Consider the following 26,245-nt stretch of genomic DNA (forward strand, 5'->3'; position numbering starts at 1 on the left):
ATTCTAACACAGGCTACTATATGGATGAACCTTGAAGGCATTATGCTAAGTGAAATAAGCCAATCCAAAGGGACAAAAAAGATATGTTATATGATTCCACTTCTATGAGGTACCTAACATAGAGAAATTCATAGAGACAGAGGGGTGAATGGTGGTCGCTGGGAGCTGGGGGGTGGAGAGAATGGGGAGTTGGTGCTTCATGGGGACAGAGTTTCATTCGGGGAAGATAAAAAGCTCTGGAGATGGATGGTGGTGAGGGAACACAGCAAGGTGAACGTACTGACCACCACCGAACCATACATTTAAAAATGGTTAAAATGATAAATTTTATGTGATGAATATTTTATTACCATAAAGTATTAGGGGTGCCTGGGTGGCTCAGTCGTTAAGCATCTGCCTTCGGCTCAGGTCATGGTCCAGGGTCCTGGGATCGAGCCCCGCATCGGGCTCCCTACTCGGCGGGAAGCCTGCTTCTCCCTCTCCCACTCCCCCTGCTTGTGTTCCCTCCCTCGCTATGTCTCTCTTTGTCAAATAAATAAATAAAATCTTTAAAAAAAAATAAACGAGCACACAAAAATGTGTGCATGAATGTGCAAAGCAGCATTATTCACCAGAACCGAAAAGTCTAAACAACCCAAAGGGCCACCAAAGTATGAATGGATAAACGAGAAACGTGGTCTATCCATACGATGGGATATTCCCTTAAATACTCTGATAGGGATGAATCCTGGAAACACTATGTTGTGTGAAAGAAGACAAAAAGCCACACATCGCATGATTCCATTTATATGAAATGTCCAGAACGGGCATATCCATTAAGATAGACAATAAATTACTGGTCACCTAGGACTGGTGGGGGAGGGGGAAAGCGGGGGGGGGGGGAGAGGAAGAGGAAGAGAGAGGAAGAGGGAATGGCTTTTAATGGGTAAGGGGCTTCTTTATGAGGTGGTAAGAAATGGTCTACAATTATATAGTGATGATGGTTGTGCAGCTTTGCGAATACACTAAAAACCACGGAACTGTACACTTTAAAAGGGTTACAGCATGTGAATTACATGGTACGTGTATTTATGGTATGTGAAGTAGATCTCAATTTTTTTAATGTTATTTAAATGAGAAAACTCACAATTCGGGAATCTCTTAAAGAGATCGCCAGAAATACTATTTTAATAACACAGGGAAATCTTTTCAAGGGATTCTCACTGTTAACCAAGCCCTGGGTGGGGTAAGCCCAGGGTGCAGTGTGTCATTTCGCCACTAGATGGCACCCTAGCCTCTTCTTCTAGAGTTGCTTCCCGGCCCTTGCTAAAAGCACTTGCCTTTCCCATCATCTATTCTGGGTTTTATCATATCATGGCAATTAGGCTTGATTAGAGAGAAGGATTGTCAGGAATCCATATTATAATGTAATGTGCTGCATCAGGCAGTCAAACAGGCTAATGGCGTGTCCCCTGGGATTAGTTTCAGGCGAAACCCCATAGACAAATGGGTCTTGGGAGGAAGCAGCTGAGAATGGAGGTTCAAATATGATGATGCTCTGCAGGGCTGGGGATTCAGTAAGCAAATGAACGAATCCCATATAAAAGCACATCTGCAAAGCAAAAGAGAAGCCACCTGAGTGCTCAGCCTGATGAAATTGGTCTTAATCGTGCCTTTAATTTTCAAGTTACAAGTGCCTCCCTACCATGCTGAGCCACCCGGAGACGGAGTATAAAATGCCCCCCCCATCCCACTAAGACCAGCATGCTCCTAAGGCCCTGTGTGTAGGCAGCAGAGCGGGAGCTGAGACAGTGGTTCTCAATCACAGCCACATATGAGAATCACCTGGGGTGTTCTCGCACCTGCGGAGATCACGCCCCAAACCAATTTTAAAAAGGAGCATCTGGAGATGGGATCTTGGCAGATGTTTTTAAAATACCCCCAGGTGAACCGAATGCACAACCTGGGCAGAGAAGCGCTGAGCTGAAGGAAACCGGGCTGCTAGACAAAAAGGGAAAGTTTGCACTTCGCAGCAGGGGACGCAGGACTCTTGGATCGGTGACCCCAGAATCAGCGTGAGGAAGTGAGAACAGCCAGAGGGGACAGAGCCCTTGCATATGCGAGTCATGCTGCATTAGCTGCATGGATTTCGTCTGCGGATCCAAGCCCCTAGCCCCACCCCACCCCCGCCCCCGCCCCACCCCAACTGTGGGGCCTCTTGGAACAGATGGAAAGGACATGTCCAAGAAGAGCACCCAGCAGCAGAGCTGGGAAAACATCTACTGAGAAATCATCGAAACCCTATACCAGACAGGACAGGAGTGTTTCTTTTTTTTTTTCTAAAAGCAAAAAACTGTATTAAAAAATCAAAAGACCCACCACTGAATTCTTTCTTGAGAAAGTACTGGAAGCTCTGTCGGCCCTTGGGGTCTCGGATCAATTCACTGAAGTTGAAGGCCCATCGTTCCACTCGCATCTTGGTTGGGATTTCTACCCTGCAAGGATGATGATTTGTAAATGCACCAGACACTCAATTCAAGGCACGGGCCCCCACTAAGCTCACGAGTCCCATGGCCCAGGGCTCAACCCAGTCCTCCTCCCTCAATCCCTGCACAGACAGACAAACCACATAATCACTTGCTAGGAACATGCAGCCTCAGATAAGTCCCCTGGGACTCATCTGGAAAGCTGGTACCCCAGAGGTAAGAAGGATGCTCACAGCGAACAGCCTCATACTCCGGCCGGCTCCCTTCTTCTTCAGGGCAAAGGAACACAGATGCCCCCCTCCAAGGCCTGTGGAGACTGGCCAGCAGAGGGTCGGTCAGGCTACCCCACCAGACCAGAAGAAAATTCCAGAGCAGCACCGGTGATGGGTGCTGGGGTCACTGCCATCCCGCCCCACGCCCCTTCACCACGGGAGCACAGGCGCATCTAGGAGGAGTCGATGATTCTTCCTGTGCCTGCCCGCAGGCCCCGAGCCCCAGGCAGACCCTACTGTCACCGAGGCACCCTCCCTCAGAGCCCGATCCAAGACGCAAGTCCCAAACCACTTCCCTGTTAGAAAAGGTCTCGATGCTCCCGGGTAGGACACTGGAGCACAGCTGGCTGAGGTCTAACATTCCAGAAAATGAGGAAAAGAGTGGGCATTTCTCCTATTCCTTATAAACTTCTCCAGAACCCAACACAGCCCCTCGGAAACAAAGGTTTCCAAGTCCACGACACCACACCTCCCAGTAACGTAGCAGCTAGAACCGTGGCCGGCTACGATTCATGGGCTCTAAATCAGCCAAGCAGGTTCATGCTTTCTCTGACAAGAGCGTGAAAACAGTAACAACCCTGTACTAACATTAAGAGCCACCATTTACAGAATGTCACCGCCTGGGAGGCACTGTGCTTTACACGCACGTCACTGGGTCCTTAAGAGAACGCTGTGAGCTGACCCTTGTCAACCCCGTGTTATTGCTGAGAAGACCAAGGCTCACACAAGAAGCAATTCCAAAAAACAAACGAACAAAAACAGTGGTGTGCGAACTTCAGCATGCGTCCGAATCACCTGGAAGACTCAGACAAACACACACTGCGGGGCACTATCCCTTAAGTTCCGGATTCACAGGGGTCGGTGGGGCCGAGAATTTGCAGTTCTTTTTTTTTTTTTTTAAGATTTTATTTATTTATTTGAAAGAGAGAATGAGAGACAGAGACCACGAGAGGGAGGAGGGTCAGAGGGAGAAGCAGACTCCCTGCTGAGCAGGGAGCCCGACGTGGGACTCGATCCCGGGACTCCGGGATCATGACCTGAGCCGAAGGCAGTCGCTTAACCGACTGAGCCACCCAGGCGCCCGAGAATTTGCATTTCTAACAAGCTCCCCAGGGATGCTGCAGCTACTGGTCCAGGGACCACACTGGGAACCAAAGCTCCAAACTGGTGTTAGGAATCCCGGCTGTTCATTAAAGTCAATGGCAGCTTCTAAAAACCACTGGTGAGGATAAGAAGGTAGCCTGGGCCAATTAAGAGGCTTTGGGGGTGAAGGCTGGACATTGGGATTTTTTTAAAAGATTTTTATTTCTTTATTGAGAGAGAGAGAAAGACAGAGAGGGCATGAGAGTGGGGAGGGTCAGAGGGACAAGCAGACACCCCGCTGAGCAGGGAGCCCGTTGAGGGACTCCATCCCGGGACTCCAGCGTCATGACCTGAGCCGAAGGCAGTCGCTTAACCAACCGAGCCCCCCAGGCGCCCCTGGACATTGGTTTTTGTTTCTTTTTCATTTTGAACCCTCCCAGGTGATTTTAATACAGCTTTAAGATCTCACCCATTCCGAACAAGGCTTCCTGTTTTCAGCGGGACATTTGGTACCTCCCGTGTTCTTTTCCCCAGCAAATCTCTGCCTCATGCTTCAATACCATATTCTCCATTTCATTTAAAATCCGGCGGCTCTGGGGCGCCTGGGTGGCTCAGTCGTTAAGCGTCTGCCTTCGGCTCAGGTCGTGATCCCAGGGTCCTGGGATCGAGTCCCACATCGGGCTCCCTGCTCGGCAAGAAGCCTGCTTCTCCCTCTCCCATTCCCCCTGCTTGTGTTACTGCTCTCGCTATCTCTCTCTCTGTCAAATAAATAAATAAAATCTTTAAAAAAAATAAAATAAAAAATAAAATAAAATCCGGCGGCTCTCCACACCTCTGTCCCAAGCCCTCCCGGGACAACCCTTCTCCTGGCCAGGTGGCTCCACCGTCTCCTCACGGACGGCGGAATTCTGCACATCCTTGCACACAAGGAGATTCAGGTCACTTCTCTGCCCTGACACCCTGGGAGGCAGGCGTAGGCTCCAGAAAACCACCACAATAACTGGAGCCCCCAGAGTGAGAGGGAAGCTTCTCCAGTGGGTGGTTCTAGAGTCTTCAGCTCTGCAAGTGACACTTGTAGACAGGTGACCCCAAACTCCAGATGAGAGCCCTCTTTAACCCATCAGCTGCCCATAGCAGGCCAGAAGGAATGGGTGCAAGGGTTCCCCAAGCTATGGGAAAGCTATGTCTCTCCACTGAGCTGGATCTGTCCTACCTGCATGTCCTCAGGCCTTACGTGGTAATGACTTTGGTGGCGACCTGAACTGTGGTATGCACCTGATGCTCTCGATCTTTCCCATCACCCCACCTGCCTTATCCACTCCTACCAGCCCCTTCCTTCCTCCCCTCCTCTTCCATCTTTCCCTCTGGTGTGACTATTACACCTTCTCTTCTTCCTTCATTGGCTTACGCTGTCTTTCTGCATTTCCGCCTTTGTCAAGAGCCATAACTGTTTATAATTCACAAACAGAGCAAAGCAGTGAGTGGTATAATTGCCAAGGCAGGTAGAGGGCCCTGCCCTCCAGGACCTTATTTTTCCTCTCATTAGATGTCAAAAATGCAAAGCCATAAAAAAGATCGTTTTCTTTTCAGAAGCAATATATTGTGAATACAGAGTTACCGTCTGACCCAGCATTTCCACTCCTAGGTACACAACCAAGAGAAGTGAACACATACGTCCACACAGAAACCTGGACACGAATGTTCACAGCAGCATTATTCATAACAGCTAAAAGACGGAAACAACCCGAATGTCCATCAACTGATGAATGGATTTTTAAAAAGTCTATCTCCTTACAGTGAATATCACTCAGCCATAAATAAGGATGGAGTACTAATCCACTGCACCACCCAGATGAACCCTGAAAGCATTATGCTCAGTGGAAAAAAGCTAATCACAAAAGATCACATATTATACGATTCCATTTATATGAAATGTCCAAGTTGGCAAAGGCACAGAGAAAGTAGTTTTGGGGTTGCCTAGGGCTGGAGGGGTTTTGGGTGGTGGAGGGGTTCTTACTTGGGTGATGAAGATGTTTTCAAATTAACTGTGGTAATGGTTGCATGACTCTAGGAATATAGTAGAAACCAGTGTATTGCACACTTTAACTGGATGAATTGTATGGCACATGAATTATAACACAAAAAGCTATTTTTTCAAATACATACAATTTGGCATTTAAGTCCCAGAACTGGGTGTCATCTGTTATCCAAGGATTGCTAGGGAGGCAGCCTGACATGATGGCGTCATTGGACAAAAACTGCTCACTGTATTTGACGATCCTGAAAAGCAAATGGAAAATGATTTCCTAGAAGCTCAACACCCAAGAGACGAAATCAATACTCAGGTTGATTGACCAGCCTGTCCTCCTTTCTCTTTATCGATTTAGTTACATACTTATTATTGCCTTCTTAGAAAAATGCTCTAATAGCCCTCGGGATGGGCAGGTATTTGACAGGATCTGTCCCTGTTCTACTCGTGAGATGAAACATCGTCTTCCCATCCAATTCCTTTGCAATTTCTCTACCGCACCTATTCCATTAAAATAAGGCCTCTTTATATTATATCAGGAGTTTTCCAAATTCAAAGCCGACTCGGTTTGCGTGTGCTCAAACCAGTGTCTTGGCGTCATCTTGGAAGCATGAGGTTGCCATGGTCTCTCTGAGATCCTCACATCACGTTCCACCCTTTGTCAGGAGAACCCCTACATTTGGGAACTTCAAAGCCTGGGGTCTCAATGAGGTGTGAACCCCACATTCACAAATGTGAGCAAGAGCTAATTCCTTCTCTGTGAATTAGACCTTCCCAGGCAACACATTTCCTAGTACGGCATACACATGAGACACCTACTCTAACATCTGCCCATAGCTAGGCAATTTCAATAGAACAGAACCCATGCCCTAGAGATATACCAGAGCATTAAGTTTATAGTTCTGTGACAAACTCAAGCTCCTTGGCTTCATTTCTCCCAAGACCCTCTTATATTTCTCAGCAAGACCTTTACAGTGGAGCAGCTGAAGGGAAGAAAAAAGAAAACTGGCCTCAGGTCCAACCACAAATGATGTCAAATTCTGGTACTGAACCACTAAAACAAATGAAAATTGGAAAGTGGGTGTAAGAAGTATCCAGTAGCCTTGGAGTCTCCTTCAATGTGCTTTCTGTATGGTTTCATTAAACTGGGTTTCTGGAACATCACTGTAGATGGGTTTCACTTTATCATAAAACAATGATGATCATTTTAACCTAAAGGTGAGTGTCCACTGAGTATATGGGTACATGCCCTTCTGTGACCAGTGGAGCTCAGCAGCTGCAGACAGAAGTGGTTGAAAAATGTGGGGGAGGTCAGGGCACATTTTCTCAGGTGGGCGGTTTTGCAAACTAGGGATTTGGGAAGATGTAAAAAGATATTTGAAGATTTTTATGGGAGCCTAACTCCTAACCATATTGGAAGAAAGGCACTGGGCAAAATACAACATCTTCCATCTTGATCGGTACCATTACTCAAGTTTCATATAGTCAAAATAAATGAGTAGTCACGTTGTGCCTCTCCAGAAATAAGCCATGTGTGCAGGAAAATCTTAGTTAGCAAGGTGGTCCTAAAATGAAGTCCACATTTTAGAAGGATAACTGCTTACATTTGGGGGGCACTAAATCCTTTTGTGTCTCCCCAGTAATGTCGTATGGGGGACTGGATCAAGGTACCCTGAGTGTTCAATACGTCAAATGTAAATTTCCAATTAATTGTAACTGGATTTTAAATCGAAGATTAACTGGACATTTAATAATACACTGAACCAGTAAATGTAACTCACATATCTCTAATAAATTTGAGTGGGTACTCATAGGAACACGGGCTACTGTGGATCCCCCACAGGGTCCAGTCTATGAATTTCTATTCTTCCCACCTTGTCCATCCACACATTAGTGGATTCCAAGAAAGGTGAGGCTTGTATAAAACCTCACCCATCCCTGATTTTGCCTAACCCAAGATGAGACCTGGACACACGCAGACTGAGGACCTAGGAATTTAATCCTTAAAAGACTGGTTTCATCCTTCAGAGCTCCTTAGGATCTTATGTCAGCCCAAGACTGCTCAAGTTTGCCTTAAAGCAGAAGGTTCTCCTCTTGTCTACCTCTTGTTCAAATCTCAGCAAGACCAACAAATTAGAGACATACCCTCCGAGGGACACTGAAGACTTCACAGTGGACCTCATTAAGGCCTGTTGGTAATACATGATCTGGAAGAGACACAGTGGTTAAAGGATGCCCAACTTCCCCACCCTTGAGTGCCACTAACACCAGCCCTTACACGTGCCCTCCAGAACCAGAAGCCACTTCCCTGCCATCCCACCCCCTCAAGCCACCCACCACAGTACTAACAGGACACAGGGCCACGGCAGACAGGTGATCCCAAACTCCAAATTAGAGGCCTCCATAACCCATCATGTATCAGTCTGGGAAAAGGCACCAATTGGAAATACAAAAAGTTCTAAGGAGCATTAAATCGAGACATGGGGACAGATGCTGGGCTTTCCCCTCAGGTGCCCCTGACTCACAGAGCAGGGCTAACCTCAAGAGCCAATGCCTTCCAGGGCTCTGTCTTGGGCCCTGGACACAAGATTTGCCAAAATAGGTAGTGTGTCTATTCAGAGAGGTTCTGAACGGCCCTGTCATTGTAGGAGCAGGGATCGGGGTAGGGAGGCAGACACTATGGCATCCATCCCACGTCCTTCAGATCTGGGCCTTCTGATGTTGTTTCATATCCTGAGCCTCAGCACCAATCCATTTCGATCTTACAAAAGATGCTTTGTCATTCTGTGCGGTCCATTAATTTAGAAATAATTGTTTGAACATTACACATCGTTTTTCATTTCATTACTGAGGGCAGAGCATAAAGTCAAAGTACATATAATTTGTTAGAGGACTGAAAATCAAACTTCCCTGGGACTGGGAAACTAATTACCTCTTTTCTGACAGCAGTGATTGTTTGTTTCTGTAAAAACAAAGAAGCAAAAACCATTAAACAGATGCCATTAAGTCATTATAATTCAAATACCCATTTGAGAAATAAAAATCCCTGCCCATGAAAAAAACAGTTTCACCTTTTCTTACTTAAAAGACAGGCATCTCCCATGACCACCGCCACTGGAGAATTAATTCAACTAAGGCTCTGATGAGGGAATGCATATGATTTACTACTATAACTGTACACTGTTCTCCCAAAAGCCAAGATGATTCAAGACTATGCTTGGGATTGGTCCCAATCTACCATAGTGCCTACAGAACCATCCTAAATGGGATGAGACACAAAGTCGGGAAACAAATATGCAGCTGGAAAGTTTGTTTCTTTCCTCCCAGGAGAGAGCTCTGAATGGTGAGATCCATTCCTCAGGTATTCATAACAACTTGACCAATACAAACTGGCGGTGGGGGGGAGCCACATTGCCAAACATAAAGCACACAATTAAAAAACTTGAGACTGGCGTCCACCGAGAGCTGTCCTAGAGTGGAGCTGTACCAATGCAGATCATATCAGGTGGGTCCTATCCTCTTGTTGAAGCAGCTGAAGCAGGTTCTTGCCTGGGGTGAGCTGCATCCTCTCTCTGGATTTTTTGCGATTGAGCAGGGAAAGGCTGGCTCTCAAAAAAGACTCCATGTATAGGCTCTTAGAAGCTCCTGGAAACCATTCAGACCTGCCTCCTACTAAAATCCTCTATAATCTGACATGCTTCCTTAGCAACACTTTTCGGCTCCATGCAACTCTCAAAAATTGGGCATAGTTGGTGATTCCAGTCCTGGTTTTCCTAGCTTTGGTTGTGTCCAGGGGCCGCTTGGTACTGACTCTCATACTTTAAATTGATCATCTCCGTTCCTGGCTGCCGGTATCCAAGCAGCTGAATACAACCAGATCTTCACTGAGAAGAGAATCAGAAGCCCAAGGAGGACACTATTTCCCTTAGCCAGTTAGTAAAATAAGTACTGGGCCATGAGCCCATTGACAAGGAATGGAGGAGGGTCTGATCTGGAATGTCACATACGTAACTCTCCTTTCTAACCCATGCGGGGTTTCATTTTGCTTCAGTGGATTGCTTTTATGTCACTGCTTTTCAGAGGAAACCTTTTTTCCAGGGTGGGAGAGTAGGGAGAGTTATCTCAAATATTAAATGTAGGTCTCTCTGTTTTGGACTCACACACACCCTAACTTCTTCCTTCATAGCACTTACCACAACTGTAATTAAATATTTGTTTGTGCCATTCTATTTCATATATGTATCACCCACCAGGCACCATTAGGAGCAGGGCGACCATGCCTGCCTCTAGCCTAATTTCTGGTGCACGGTAGATGCTCAAAAAACCTCAGATAAATGATAACTGCCATGTGCTTGGAGGCCTAGAAAAATGGAGATGTATTCTAAGCTTAATAGAATATTTTTCCACCTAACCAGTTGAAGACACTCCCCAAATGATCCATATTTTGGCAACGACACTGATTATCTCTTTCTATTGTCTCTTAACATAAGGCACTGTTTTAGAAGACTAACATTTCAGGAAGAAAAGGACCCTGGGACCAGAGTGGCTTTGCATTCAAATCTAATACAATCAGACTCTCTTGTTAGAGTGTGCTCAAGTGGATTAAAAATCATATCTACTGGTCTACACCTTCTGTTCAAAGTGGACTCCGGACCTTTGCCTATAATAGTAACCACTTAGCAATTAGTGCAAAGCAATTTACACCTCTCTGATCCCTTACAAAGTTTAAGGGAGGGAAGTTTTCTTATTCTGATTTTCAGCTGGGGATACCTAGCCACTGAGATATTACAGCAACTCTCTCAAAACCTCCTGCTCAGCAACTGGTTGAGCCAGGATTCAAGCCTAGATTTTCCATTTGCAAAGCTGAGGAGTGATCCATGAGGCTCAGAAAAAAAGCCTACACTCTTCACCAGTTCCTTCTTTGCCTTAAAGCCACGGGTGCTACACCGTGGACTGATTCTGTCCGGCCATTTAATTTAAAATTAAAACAATGCGGCGTCTGGGTGGCTCAGTCGTTAAGCGTCTGCCTTCGGCTCAGGTCATGATCCCAGGGTCCTGGGATCGAGCCCCACATCGGGCTCCCTGTTCCAAGGGAAGCCTCCTTCTCCTTCTCCCACTCCCTCTGCTTGTGTTCCCTCTCTTGCTGTGTCCCTCTCTGTCAAATAAATAAATATCTTAAAAAAAAAAACTAATTAAATTAAATTAAATTAAATTAAAACAAAAAGAGAGATAAAGCCCCAATCACAAGATGCAACAGAAAGACAGGAAACACTCTTTAATCAACACTAATGACAGAAAAACAAACTCCCGGCTGTAAGAGAAATGAGATCTGGCGATCTGACGCACAGCAAGGTGACTTTAACTAACAATACTGTTTTATATACTTGAAAGTTGTTAAAGAGAGTAGATCTTAAATGTCATCACCACACACTCAAAAAAAAATCCTAATTATGCAAAGGGGTGGAGGTGTTAACTAACCTTATTGTAGTAATCATTTTGCAATGTATGCATAGCTCTAATGATCACACTGTACACCTTAAATTTATATACTTATGTCAGTGACCTCTCAATAAAGCTAAGGAAGAAAAAACACTAACAGTGGTAAAGATTGCAATCATACTAGGCCTGTGCTCAGCAGCCAGAGTGCCTGAACACCCTCCTGCCAAGTGCCCAGGAGCCAAGATCAAACCTCCTGCAAGCATGGGACTCCTGAGCGGACCAACAGAGACTAAATGAGCCAGATCCTCAGTCTGCCTGTCCTTCTCTGGGCTCCGTGGGGAGCCGTCCCTGCAAGTCAACCACACTCATCTCTCCTCCACCTGGCATGGCCTGGCTTTTAGCCTAATATATTTCTGGGGCCATTATCTCAGTCTTCGGTGTGTTAAAATATTTCATATTTTAATTCACTTTATTTGATTGTATTACCCCACTAGGGCTTCTGCATCGGTGGTGCGGTTTGCTGACTATTCTCGGATTTCCAGGATTACCGGCCACCCTCTGGGAGTTGGACAGCAGTGGATTTGGTTGAATCGGAGGCTTCCCCACCTCTACCTTGGATTTCCCACATGGATTTTACTGGTTTCTAGCTTTAAAAATAGCTTTCCATGGGATCAGCTTCCTCTAGATGGACATACAGGCCATCTCTGTCCTGTTAAGTGTGTGTGGACATAGGGATGGTGCAGGAGAGGGTCCTGGACTTTTCTAAAAGACAGAAAGGGAACATGATCGGGGAAGGGAGGGGCGGCTTAGGAAAGAGAACAGACTTTCAGATTGGGCCCAGGTCAAATTCTTGGTTCTGCCACTTATTGGCTCTATGACTTTGGATGAGTTATTTAGCATTTCAAAGCCTCTTTCCTCCTTTGTAAAGGGGGATCACGAAAGGGGGAGGGCATTAAATGAGATAATACAGAGAGGTGACTGGCACAGAGCAGAGGCTCAACATACTAGGGCTACTGAGTAGGGTTCATACACTATTGCTGAGAGGAGGCACAGTGTGGTGTAGACCCTAATTACAAGATAAAACACAAGATGCCCCTGCAATATTTGGGACATACTGATACTAAAGAAGTTCCTCGTGGTTTATCTGATAATCAAATTCAACTGAGCATCCAGTATTTTTATTTGCTAAATCTCATAAGCCTGTCCATGTTGTTATTACTCAACCAAAGGCCATAAAAAAGACATTAAAGTGAAGTCATCAGAAAACACACACGCACGCACGCGCGCACGCACACACATTTCTAACCAATTCAAGACAACCACTTCATGACAACATAAGAAATAAACATTTTTTTCTCCCTGTAATTCATGCACAAACCCGTTGCCTTCCCAACAGTTGGCCCTGCTGGAGGGAAGTCGCTTCTTTATTCCTCATCCGAGTGACACACTGTGCTACTGTAAGATACTCTGCCTAAAGAATCTTCAAATACTACACATTCTTGGAATTCTAACTTATTCTTTTTCCTTTACAGGAGTTACCCAAATAGGGACGCTTCTAGAGCCTGTTTACACAGCTCTGTGGCTGGCTTGTTGGCCTCCCAACCCGGATGCGGGCTGCAGAAAATTGTCACAGGGCAGGAGGGGTCAGTCAGGCCATGCCCTGGGAGGGCCTGGGGCCATTGCAGACAGGGGTGTGGGAAGCAAGGAGGAGGGACAAGCAAGGACCTGGGACCAGGCAGCCAGGCAGGAATATGCACTGAAACAGAGGTGAGGGGTCGGGCAAGCCACAGAGTGAAATACAAGATGGGGACAACCATGAGGAATCAGGGAATATAGGCACTGAGAGCAGAGAGAGGGTCAAAAGTCAGAATCCAGGAAGTCTGGGGACTGACGGAGTTAATGCAAAGCAGACAAGAGATGGGAAGAAGCGACCTGCCCAAAGAGACAAGAATTTGAGGTCGCAATCCCCTGAAGTAGTCTGTCCTGTAGCGAGCTTCCTGATCAGTTGGAGGCAGGACAGATGGCGCTATTTGCAGGGCCAGGTGCAAAATGCACATGCAGGACCCCTCATCCAAAGAAAGCATTAAGAATTTTAAGGCGATGCCAGGCGAACACTAGCCCAAGCGCAGGGCCCTACTGAGTGCAGAGCTATGGCCCAGTAGGCAGGTCACCTCCCATGATACTGACCCTGGGTGCAGACTGGAAGGGTGTGGTTGGGGGCAGGGGCCGGTGGGGGGGTAATAATGGGGATCAGAAAAGAGCAAGAGTCACAGACCTGGGAAGTCACAGAGCCAATAAATGACAGAACCAGGAATTTGACCTGGGCCCAATCTGAAAGTCCATTCTCTTTCCTAAGCCGTCCCTCCCCTCTCCAATCACATTCCCTCTCTGTCTTTTAGAAAAGTCCAGGACCCTCTCCTGCACCATCCCAGAAATGACCTCTCTCACAGCATGGTGACCATTAGGATAATGACAGCTACTGTCCCTGGAGCGCCTCTGCATGTTGGATGCCATTCCAGACACTTCACATAAATGACCTCATTTAATCCTCGGAGGAAGGAGCTACTGTTATTCCCATTTTATGGGTAAGGAAACTTAAGGCTATGAGTAACTCAAGAGCTTGTCCAAGATCACATGTCCAGGGAACGGCTGAGCTGGGACTCACGGTGAGATCAAAGCTTTCTTCAACACACCACACTGGCCCTCATCACAAAATGACTACGGTCACCCTGTCGGGGTCAGGAGAGGAAAGGCCAGCCCTAGGCATGCCACCACCCATGGCTAGTGCCCGACCACCATTTTATCTCCTCAGTGAAATAAAAGGAAGATGGGGGGCTGCGTGTGCCCCAAGGTAGGGGAACTGAGAGAGGACACGCTCTCTGGGTGCGGGCTTGGGACCACGGGCAGGTCCTCCCAGGGCTGGGCGGCCACACCAACCGGGTGACCCACCAGCCTAAGGAGGTGGGTCACCTGGAGCCCTAGGACACCGCCAACCGAACAGCCTCTTTCTTACGCTTGCTGGTGTTCTTTGGGGTTATTTGCCTCCATTTAAGGAAATCAGGCATCTTTTCAAGAATTTACTAATTCTCAGAAATGGCCTCTCTCTTCAAACCAGCAATGAGAGATCTTCTCCGGAACGAGACAAAAATCTAGAACCTCTGCACGGCCAAGGCCTCACAGGGACACTTCACGTCCTCTCGACCCTCTCCCCTCAGGGCAGATAAACTGGGAAAATCGGGGGCCACTTGGTCAGTCGGCGGGAAATGCTGCCAACACATCAAACATGGCACCAGCCTCCGTCCCCCCAGTGGCTGAGCCTGACACACAGTGGGGCTGGCAGAGAGGGAGAGGCCGCGCTCGCATGAGAATTACGGTTCTTTATTCTTCAGAATACTCCAGAGTAGCCAGAGTGCAGACAGGAGAAAGAGAGCTGGTGGGAGAGAGAGAGACAGAGAGAGATGAAGGATAAACAAAGTGAAAGCACCCCCGTGTCAAACATGGCCATGGGAGGGACAGCCCCCAGCCTCACGCACTGTCTGGTGTTCTGACTCTGAGCATCTGGCAAGAAGTGCGTAGTAAGTGCCAGAAGGTATGCTCTTCTTCCAGCCTGACCGCCCATGAGCCTGAAGATTCTCTCTCAGTGAGAAGGGGTCTGGCGAGGCTCCTTGGAAGTTACCCCCAAACAGCATGGAGGATGGAGCACCTCAGCTCCTCAGCTGTCCTCCCAGAGCTGGAGTGTAAGGCCCCCTGCACCACACACACACACACTCATGCACGCGCACACACACACGCACACACACACTCACACAGGTAAGCCAAATCCCAGCTGGCTAGGGTCAGAGTAGAGTGATGTGCTTTCCACCTGTACCCTCCCCTCCTCCACACCACAGAGGTTTCCAGAACTGCCAGTTATCCATTAAAAAAAAAAAAGCAAATCTTCCACCCCGGTTCAGTATTTTCCTTGATGATTCTGTTTCCATAGCAACCAAGCCTACAAGCCTCAGCAATTACCTGTCATCTGACGAGGGGAACGTGGAAAAGGCCGTGAAGGCTGACAGTGCCATGGATGTATTAAAGGCAGGATCACTTTGAGTTGTGGGCAGGGGACCTAGCAATGCCCCAGGGGACGCCCTCTGGGGACTCAATATCCCCTCTTCACATGGACTCCATCCCTAAACCCATGCCTCTGTCTCTGCACTGGTGGGGGTCCCCACAGCTATCTTGAGTTCCAGGTCCCAGTGGACTTCCTTCTTCCTCCTTTCCAGCATATTCTTCTCACCTCCCACTCACGCCTTTAGGTACTGCCAGGGCTTAGAGATGACACATGAGGCTAAAATGTCCCTGACCCCTTGCTGCCCATGGACATTAGACAGAAAGCATTGGAACCATCTAAGACTAGGTCAAGTGTGTTTTAGGCTCCATGATTCTCGGTCGGGCCAATCTTGTTTCCCAGGGCACACTGGACAATGCCTGGGGACATTTGTGATTGTCAGGACTGGGAGGCTGGCAGGGAAAAGCATGGAGTTACTGGGATCCAGTGGGTAGAGTCCAGAGGTGCTGCCAAATGTCCCACAACATGCAAGAAATCCCCCCAAGGAATTATCTGGCCCCAAATAATAGTGCCATGGTTGAGAAACCCTACCCTGGATGCCTACTGTTTCAGCAGCTTATGCACTGCATTTCTTTAAATAAAAAATGGTTTTAGGAAAATGGCCACCCATCTTAAATGGTGGCCTATTTGGGAAAAGGGTCCTTCTAAAACTAAAAGCGTAAGAGAATCTTTGCAAAGGCCCCACCCTACTGAGATGCAAAAGAAAGTGGGACATTCTAGGTCATGTGGATTAAGGTTTAAATCGGAAGTTGATTCAAGGGTTTTGAGCCTGGGGCCTATAGTCTCCAGGACATCAGGGAACTGGCTGAAATTGTGTGCAAAATGTCTGTCTGGGCATCTGGGCGGAATGGGTTCATAACTTTCACCAGATTTTCAAAGGGGGAACTGCCTTGGAAAAGTCTAAAGCCCATCCACATAGATCCCATTTGCTCTGACCTGCACTCTACATTCCCTCGTCTATCATCACACAAGACCCTTGTCATGGCCCTGCCCCTGACACTGGAATCACATGATATCTTTTTGGCAGTCCCAAAGGGAAGACATCATTGCCCCAACAGACACAAACAGACAATAGTCGTGTGGACAACTCCCCAGCCTAAGAACCTGACCTAGGCTCTGCCCAAAGTATGCAGCCGAGACCTACCTGGTTTACCTGGACTTCATTCGGATTGGTCACTCGGTCCAGGCCATAGTCCAGCACATTGTTCATTCCCGGCTGAATGGAATAAAAACAATGTAAGAACCACCACTGGAAGAATCTCCAGTTTCTGATTAACTTTGGATCTTGGCCAAACTGCCAATTATGAGACTGAGCTGAGAAGGGCTTGTGGCTTAGCCCATGGGGAACCACAGCTATTGTAAGACCCTCTGGGTGAGCTGGGAAGCTTCATGGGGCTGTTCCACCACCACAGCATCCCCAGAACCCAGTAGGATGGATGGGTGGGTGGACAGGTGTGTATAGTGGTGGGTGAATGGATGGGTAGATAGATGGATGGATGGACAGATGTATGGATGGGTGGATGGATGGATGGATGGATGGAAGAGTGGATGGATAAAATCAAACTCAAGAGTTCACTGGGATTAGTACATAGGACTCTCACTCCTCTGGCAGTGCTCCTCCCCCCTCCCCCCCCCACCTACAGTGCAGTGCTTTGGAGAGTCCAGGCTTCAGTCAGCACCTTTGGGTTCCAATCCTGGATCTGCCACTTCTTAGCAGTGAGGAAGATTTTGGAAACTACTTCTCTCTACACTTGCTATCCCTCCTGAGAAATGGAGAGGATCCCTCCTACCTGTCAAGTTCTTGTTGAGGATTTAACAAGTTGATGTGCAAAGCACTCAACAGAGGGTAGCAATTACTGAGCAAGGGCCTGTAGTCATTTTAAGATGGCATATGTAAAGGCTTGGCCCAAAGTGGGGCCCTCAGTCTTTACAGTCCCCTTCTCCATCAGGCAATGAACTCTCCAGCCAATCTTGCTTGGTCTCTCCCAATTCCTTGGCCAGCAAGTTGGGTCTTTCACTTCCTTCTCTGTTAGTTTGGTGCAGGCCACCATCAAGTTCCCAACACATGTGACCACCCAGGCGCACTACACTGAGGCAGGAGGCCACTGAGCTTTCTCCCAATCAGATTCAACCTCATTAGGATCAGCCACATGTTCAGCTCAGAGGTATGGTTGCCAGGTAAAATACAGGATGCCCAGTTAAGCTTGAAGTTCAGACAAATGACAAATAATTTTGATACATGATTTACATAAAAATATATTCCATATGCTTTTAATATAAATATACAATCAGCATAAAAATAGTGTGACATGAATCGTTTGCTGTTTATCTGAAATTCAAACTTAGCTGGGCATCCTCTGTTTTACTTGCTACATCTGCCAACTTAGCTCAGCAGGCTACCATGGGGGCAAATATTGGGCACACAGCGGAGGCAAGGAAAAGAAAAAATAAGTGGGGAGAAAGACAGAGGAAGGGAGTGGCTGTCCTCGCCCCAGTTGTCACACCCAAGGACCTCCACCAACAAATACTTATGACGCACTTCCTAAGGCTGACATTGTGCTCAGCCTGAGAGCCTGGGGGGAATGTGGCACTTCCAGGCATCCCCAGCTGGCATCTCAAGGCACCTCTGGTCTTGTGGGCAAGGCACTCGGCAATTTATCACACAAATGATAAATTAGAGTTGTGACAAGTGCTATGAGGGACAATATGGAAGTCCAAGCCAGACTTCAACGGGATGGAACCTAGCATGAGGGCAGGGGCAGGGGGTGGGGGTCATCAGAATCTGTGCCTTTCCCTCAAGTGAGTTCTAGGAACTGTCCTCTCCATCTGGTACAAAGAAATCCCCCCAGGATAACTGAAGACAGACTTACACACACACACACACACACACACACAGCCCACACTCCTGGCCCCTACAACCTCAGCAGCTTCGGTGCAGTTGTGTGCTCAAGTCTTGAATTAGCTCTCCAAATCTTTCCTTTGAACTTGACCCACGCTCTGATATCACTTTGGCTGCCCCTGTGCTCACAGGTGCACCTGCACTAACAGCAATCAGCACAGGGCCGCCCCCAGCTGCCCAGACCAGGCGGCCTTGACTCTGAGAGCTGTAGCCACCCAGTGGGCTTCACGACCCTGCCAGTCCGTAGAGTACCAGCCCCTCCTGGCTTTCCTCCACTCTGCAGGCGGCCACCCATGCCCTCCTGGCTGCCCTGTCTCCTGCCTCCTCCGCACATCCCCAAGGTCTCAGTTGCTCCCAACTGAGCCATGGTCTCATTCCAGCGCCCTGACCTCAAAGCTGCCCAGGGGGCTGCCTTTCTACCTCTCCTGGCTTGGAAGACTCCCAGAATCAGCGTTCTGGAGCAGCGCCAGGCCGGGAGCTGATGGACACTGCTTGGGGGCCCTCCACCACGTCCCTCCTGTCCCTTCTCCTCTTCTGTTCTCCTTCATCATCACTCTTTTCCCTAACGTATCAGCTCAGACGCTTCCAGTGCATGGGACGGAAAACAAATAATAAAATCCCAAATAGCTGCATAAACAGAATCAAGCAGGGGAAAGAGACAGAGGTGGGGCTACAGTGGGAGGCGGGTCTTGGCTGGAACATCAGTCCCAGACCCGGAGCTGACGCAGGACCCCTGCCTCTTTCCAACTGTCCTGCCTCCCTGTACACTTGGGTGTGCAATCGCTTCCGTGTCCGTCTCTCCGCCAGACTGTCAGCTCCTTGGGGGCGCAGGCCACCGTCTGCCCTGGCTCATCATTCAAACATCCCCCCTGCCTAGCCAGCACCTGGCACAGGGCGGTCACCCACCAAATAGATGTCGATTTCTTTCTTCATTTGACTCAGAGTACGTGGGTTTTCCACCTGTTTTTATGACATCACATTATATGTCGGACCATCTTCCCTAGGTCAATAAAGGGCCCTGGAAAATACAATTTTAATAGCTTCCTGATGTTCCTTCATGTGGATATCATCTTGTATTTAAAGATTTAAATGTATCTATTTATTTATTTAAATTTATTTTGCAGTTTCTCTGTTGTTGGACATTTAGCCCGACCTCGACCAGAAATGGAAGGCAGACTACCTTCTGCCCTGGCGAGGGTCAGTGTTGGTGCTGACACGAAGGCCAGTTGGATGATATTCAGACGAGCCACCCTGTGATTCAGAGCACACCGTGCCGCCGTCCCTGGACCATGTCCTCCATACACCCGTGGTCCCTACGTCAGCAGACCCTATCCTCAGGAGACACAGAAGTAGCAGACGGCACAGCAAAGATGCATAGGAGGCCCCCGAATGACTTCTCTAAGGGAACCATTGATTTACACAATGAACTGTGGTTTGCATCCTGCCCAGATCTGCACTCTGTTTCATTTGGGTAAAAAAACAGGAGAGGAACATCACTTTCCCTCACTATTCTCCCCTTGTCGACCCTGTCCCCAGCACCCGGATGCTGAGTCCCCGGCAGCATCTGGGCTCAGGGTGGGGGTTGGGTCACGTCCCTCAGCCAACACCACCCATCTCAGGGCTTGGCCTCTGCCCATGATCGTATCCCTGATACAGCATCCAGCACCACAGTCCTCCCCACCCCCTTAACCAATCACCCCTCACCTTATCTCTGGGAGATGCTGCTCACCTGTTACAGCAATCTGGATTTTGTGCCCCTGGAGCTGGGAGAGGGGCCGCACGTGGGGGCCCCGCCTTACAGCAGCAGTGCATGAGACAGACGTGGATTCACACCCCAGTGCTGTGCCACCTACTGGCCCTCTCTGAGCCTTGATCGCCCCATCTGAATGTTGGGGATGGGGAGACTCCCTAGTCAGCCAGCATCATCAGGTACTTGGGATCGTCCACACCAAGAGCTTACCACGGGCACGTTGCTGGGGCTCAATGATTTTTAGCTGTTATTTTATGCCCAGCACCAAACTCAGCCAGCACGGGGTCAGGGCCCGTGAAGGTTTCACAGATCAGTGAAGAGACAAGGGAACAGGGGACCCGCTGCATGACGGCAAGCCATGTCCCACACTGTGACAGTTGGTTAGACAGTCCACATACCGGCTGCTCAATGCTCCACGGAGCCAAAAGCTTTGTTTGCCTGGCTGGCTTTTTTCCCACCGAACTAACTGTTTGTTTGGGTCTCCTGGAGACAGTCTGACAGCCCCTAAGCTCCTGGGCTTCACAGGTTTGTCAGGGAGACTGCTCAATTTCTAGGCTGAGACAGACTTCAAACAGGATGCTCTTCAAACAGAACGCTCCACCGAGAGGCTGCCGGTGTTTTCAGAGAGTCCGGGAGAGCAGGACCCAGATGCACCCCAGCCTCAGCGTGGACTGCTGGTCCAGTTTGGACTCAGGGGAGCAGGACTTGCAGAGACTGGGTGTGAAAACGGTTTTGTGTCCGTGGGGTTTTACGACAGTTCCAGGGACATCAGAACCTCATTGAGAACTCGGCCTCCCAGCGCTCTCCAAGAGACTGGCTACCTTTGAACCCTAGCATCATGTTTGTTAGAGCAGAGGGATTCACGCGTTGCTCTAATGACTGAGGAGGTGACAGAAAGGCCTTCAATGCACTAAGACATCATGTGCCATTTGTGGTGAGAGGCAGAAGAGCGCAGGGACCGGGAGAGAGTGCTCTGCAGTCTGACCCTCGCTAGCTGTGCAACTCTGGCAACACCCCTGAGCCTCAGCTTCCCCATCTGCAGAATGGGACTAATAATAGGACCTTCCCCACGGGGCTGCAGAGATGAAACAAGAGAATGAACGCAGAGTGAAGCCTAGCACAGTGCCCAGCACACATTTATGTGCTCAGTTCAGGTCAGCTGCGATGATGATGGTGGAGGTGGAGGGAGAGGAAGTGGCAGCAGTGGGGGAGGGGTGGAGGCGGGGCAGGTGATGGCGGAAGCAGTTGCGTTGTCAAATGCAGGGACTTCTGCATCACACTGTGAGGAGTCACTCAGCCCTTGATTTGCCTGGCATGGGGGCTGAGAGCTTGCCCCCAGAGAAGTCGGGAGAACTCCAATCATCTGCTTTGCACTTGGTTCCCTACGGGCCTGCTGGTGGCAAGGACAGAGGGGAGGAGAGAGACCAGTGGGGGGGGGGGGGTCTTGGGCACAGTCTATGCCACTTTGCCAGGTGGGTATTTCCCCACCACGGAGTCTCTGCAGGTAATGTGGAAGCCGTTCCCTGCAAGGAGCGGGATCCCCTCCATCACAAGCACCATGGGCAGCAGGGCATCTTGCCCAGTGAGGGGCTTCCCCACCATGTGCCTTATCCCCACCCAGGCTCCCCCTTCAGGAACAGATGATAGAAGGCAAAGCTGAACCATGCCAGTGCCCTTCTCATACAAAGATCTCACTCCTGAGCTACAAAGGGGGGGGGGGGGGGCGTGTGCTTGGCTGCTTCTCTAGGACCCTGTCATCCCAGCCATGCACTCCTTCACCCAGCGACCTGTGTCAGGCATCAGCTAACTGATTTGTCGGGAGGAGGAATCCTGGAACAAAGCAAAACCAGAGGAGGAATCCTGGAACAAAGCAAAACCAGACGAGCTTCTTGGGGATCAACCCCAGGACCTTAACCTCAGCAACGAGGCATGGAAACCAACACCCCCACAGATGGAACACCATACGAGTATTGTTTTGAATTTAGAAAGAAAATAAGCAAAACAGCCAAAATCTGATGAGCTCAAAGTTCCAAAATCCAGAAGCTTTGGCGCCACGACTGACCCAGTTCACTTTCTGGTTCTGAGAACTTGGGCAGCTGAGCAGCAGGGAAACTAAAGGAGGAAGATGAACAACATTCCCTTTGACCTCTTCACTTTTCAGAACCCCTTTGACATCTCCCACCTTCAGTGACCCACAGGCAGCACCCGGGTTTGCCCCAGGAGGAAACTGAGGCAGCAGAGGTAACCCCAGTGGGTGACTATTCCTGATAATGAGCCATAACAAGTCACATTACTTATGCACAGCTTGTCCCTCTGGGCCCCAAAAAGTCCCTGAGCCAGAGACACAATGTGCCCCAAGCCTTGAGGCAGAGCACACACTCACTCCTTCTCACCTCCTCCCACCTCAGCTGCTGGGAATGGAGCTGGAAAAGGAAAAGGAGCGGGGCAAGAGACACAAGGCCTGGCTTGGGCTGTGCAGACTTCCAGTTTCTAACCGCATTTTATGGAAATCCTGCGTTCTAGTTTTTTCTTCTTGTAATCGTTTTCCAAGTTGTCATGGCAAAAAAAAAAAAAAATTCAGCCCTCATAAAAGGCAAGCTCATTTGGGTTCCTCCCGTAAGTCACTTCGCTTAGACCCAACACCATCAAATGAGCCACAAGCTCGGTCCATCCAGGCAGCCCCTTTCCTCTTCCACCAAGAGGCGCTCGGAGGCTAACCCAACACTGAGCAACCCCCTCCTGCTGATTCAGTTGCAGCCCCAGCAGGAAATGAGCCAGCAAAAGGGATGGTGAGTACAGGGTGGGAGTGGGGAAGGAATAAGATGGGTGAAGCCAGGAAGGCTAATACTCACGGGGCATCGGTGGACCAGCCAATACGCCTTCTCCTGGCAATCCAGTGCATACCTGTCTGCTTTAGTCCTTTCCTTTCCAGTCCTGAAAAGCCAAAAGCCACATAAAGGCCAGTAAGACTTCACATCTTTTGCTCAGTGAAGTACCCCATTCCTGATGACCCAGACCACTCTCCCCACCTCTCCAAATAATCTGTGTTTGCAGTAATAATAATCACAGCAAACACTAACATCATACAAGTACTGACTCATTTAATCCCCCCAGTGACCTATTCCCCCTGACTTAGCAGCTCCAGGGACTACAGCAGAGAGAGACTGAATATGCCCCTCGGAGGGTCACACTGTCAGCAAGGAGCAGAGTGGGACTCGAACCCACATCGGGCCCCAGGGTCCCGCTCTGCCTCAGAGCAGAGCCCATGCTGCCACCCCAGCATGACCGGCCCCAGCATCGGACCTCCACCACTTGCACCAACCACTGCAGTGGGTGGAGGACATTCTGGACTGACATTTCACCCCCTGGCTTCATGTTTCCCTGCGTTGATAAACAACATCGTCAACATCTGGACAAGTGGGCAGCAGGCCGTGCCCACGCTCAGTGCTGGGGAAAATGCGGGGCCTCGGGGGGCTGGGGGGTGGTCCATGTGTCTCCCCCCTATCCAGGCCGCTCCGTCACTTCAAAGACCTTGTGCCAAGTTAGGGTTTTTCTAGACCCCACTGATGATCATGGGGATCATCAAGAGAGATCCCTCTTTTCTCTATCTCCCCTTTCCCCACGATGGAGAGGAAACGATGCTGCGCTCTCCTCCCAGGGAAGCCAGGCCACATTAATGATTGAGCCACGGGTCCCATTCAGCACCATTTCCACGGCGACCTGCGCTCACAGGCTGACGCTTGTATGCCCAGGCAACGCGGGATAACGCACATGCCCTGCACAAGACAGAGACGGCAGATTTATGGGCCCACTAGCGTATTGTGAATAACATCATCACATCTAGAGAGCCAGATGGGTGGAGAGTGCCATTCCGGCGGGCTGTTTTGCCAACCTCCCCTGGAAATTAAATATAAACACTGTCATTTCAACTTCCGTTTGCCAGCCTAACTGCATTTTCCACCAGGTTAACGACCCTATGGCCTCAGGAGGATGGGCCACAGACGGCCCAGGGCACTGTGGAGTCTCCATCATGCTGGAGAGCCTGGTAAATATAGTTGGTTGCTAATTGACAATAATGGTCCTTTCTGGCTTTGCTCTGCAGCTCTTCTGTGACAGATGCAGTAGAAGACACTGGCAGCCATCTGAAAGCCAGAAAGAGAGTCCTCACCAGAAAGTAAGCCCTGCCATAACCTTGAGCTTGGACTTCCCAGCTTCCAAAACTGCGAGAAAATAAATGTCTGTTGTTTAAGGCACTCGGTGTGTGGTGTTGGGTCCTGGCGGCCTGAGCGAACACAAACACATATGCCATGCCCTTGAGCAGCTTTTGGTCTAAACACTGAACAAAGAGGAAATAGATAGAAAATCACAAATTGCAGGATGAGCTCTCAGGAAAAGTTCAGGTGCTCTAGTGCAGAATCAGGGAGGGCCACTGTGGTGCTTTTTAAATATGTCTACAATTCAGGGGGCGCCTGGGTGGCTCAGTAGTTAAGTGTCTGCCTTCAGCTCAGGTCATGATCCCAGGGTCCTGGGATCGGGCCCCGCGTCTGGCTTCCTGCTCTGCGGGAAGCCTGCTTCTCCCTCTCCCACTCCCCCTGCTTGTGTTCCCTCTCTCACTGTGTCTCTCTCTGTCAAATAAATAAATAAAATCTTGAAAAAACATAATAAATAAATATGTCTACAATTATTTGACACTCCTTCCATTGAGAGGCGGGTCTATGTCCTCCACTCCTGGAAACCAGGTGGGTTTCTTGGGACTTGTTCAACCAACACAGTATGTCAGAAATGGCCCTCTGTGATTTTTGAGGCTGGGCCATAACAGGTGAGATAGCTACCTCCTCACTGGAATATTTGCCCTCGAGGCTTCCAACCACCTGTAAGCAATGTGACTGCCCCAGTACCACCATGCACAAGGCACCCGGAGAGGCCCAGAGGCCCCGTGACAAGGACAAGAAATGCCCAGTCAGGGCTACAGGCCCCCAGCTCCAGCCCTTGGACTGCAACCACTTGAGAGACTCAGATCCAGGACTGCCCAGCCAAGCCCTTCCCAAATTCCAGACCAATAGAAACCTTGAAAAATAATAGAGCGACTGTTGCTATTTTGAGCTACTAAGTCTTAGGATGATCTCTGTTCACTAACAACTAATCAGCAAAACCTCTCTGAGCATGTGACATTCGAACTGAGAGATCTCTCTCTGAAGGGTGATAGGACCCTATCTGGGTTTCAAAAATGGGGGCAAATGGGAGCAGAGAGACCAGTTGGGAGGATATGGCCACAGCCTGGGTGACAGTGAGGTTGGTTCAACCAGGGCAGGGAGGTGGGGGCTGACAGAAGGGGGCAGGTGGGGCAGAAGGAATTTTGCCAGGGGTGGCAACAGGACCGGATTACTAGACACTGGGCATGGGGGTTTGGGGGCGGGAGGTAAATGGGGTTCCCTGCACTGATGTGGGTAACACTAGAGGAAGAGGTTTGGTGTATGAGGGAGAGAAACAGTCCAATATGAACAAGTTAAGTTTGAGGTGTGACATCATCCTGAGATGTTAAGTAGCTGGATACTGAGTCTGGGGTTCAGAAAAGAGGTCTGTGTGGAGAGGCTCAGTATAACAAAATGGCTACCTCATGAGCCAACCTATACGGCCAACCTAATTTTGTGGTAAGACCCTGTGTTTGTATCAATCAGGGTTCTGCAGAGAAACAGAAACAGTAGACTGTTAGGTAGGTAGGTAGGTAGGTAGATAGATAGATAGATAGATAGATAGATAGATAGATAGATAGATAGAGTCATAATTTATTTATTTTAAGGAATAACACACATTGAGTAGTCTGGCAAGTCTAAATTCTGCAGGACACACCAGCAGGCTGGAGACCCAGGGAAGGGCTGATGTTGCAATTTGAGTCCAAAGGCAATCTGGAAACAGAACTCCTTCTTCCTCAAAAATCCTGTCTTTTTTCGTAAGGTTTTCAACTGATTAGTAAGGCCCACCCACACTATGGAGGCAATCTGCTTTACTCAAAGTCTACTGATGTAAATGTTAATCTCATCTAAAAAATACCTTTACAGGGGCACCTGGCTGGCTCAGTCGGTGAAGCATGAGACTCTTGATCCCGGGGTTGTGAGTTTGAGCCCCACACTGGGTACAGAGATTACTTAAAAATCAAAAATTTTAAAAAAAAATAATAACTTCACCATGTCATCTTA

At 48.9% G+C, this 26,245-nt stretch overlaps 1 protein-coding gene across 4 annotated transcripts in view; it reads right to left on the reverse strand.

The window, feature by feature from the left end:
* Positions 1 to 26,245, reverse strand: part of RGS9 (regulator of G protein signaling 9) — a 75,302-nt gene that overhangs the window by 20,031 nt on the left and 29,026 nt on the right. For 3 of the 4 annotated variants that reach the window (XM_064583642.1, XM_064583641.1, XM_045888586.3), the window contains 6 exons: positions 22,901 to 22,982; positions 16,544 to 16,615; positions 8,782 to 8,811; positions 7,995 to 8,056; positions 5,987 to 6,100; positions 2,359 to 2,474 (listed from right to left, as the gene is read on the reverse strand). In XM_064583642.1, coding sequence (XP_064439712.1) covers positions 2,359 to 2,474; positions 5,987 to 6,100; positions 7,995 to 8,056; positions 8,782 to 8,811; positions 16,544 to 16,615; positions 22,901 to 22,982 — 476 coding nt within the window. The remainder of the gene's footprint in view (positions 1 to 2,358; positions 2,475 to 5,986; positions 6,101 to 7,994; positions 8,057 to 8,781; positions 8,812 to 16,543; positions 16,616 to 22,900; positions 22,983 to 26,245) is intronic. The other variant, XM_054510733.2, reaches the window with a different exon arrangement.

Source organism: Mirounga angustirostris, unplaced genomic scaffold (assembly GCF_029215605.1).
Source record: "Mirounga angustirostris isolate CCGP_5_RB_7025 unplaced genomic scaffold, mMirAng1.0.hap1 SCAF_17, whole genome shotgun sequence".
In the NCBI taxonomy this organism is placed as follows: domain Eukaryota; kingdom Metazoa; phylum Chordata; class Mammalia; order Carnivora; family Phocidae; genus Mirounga; species Mirounga angustirostris.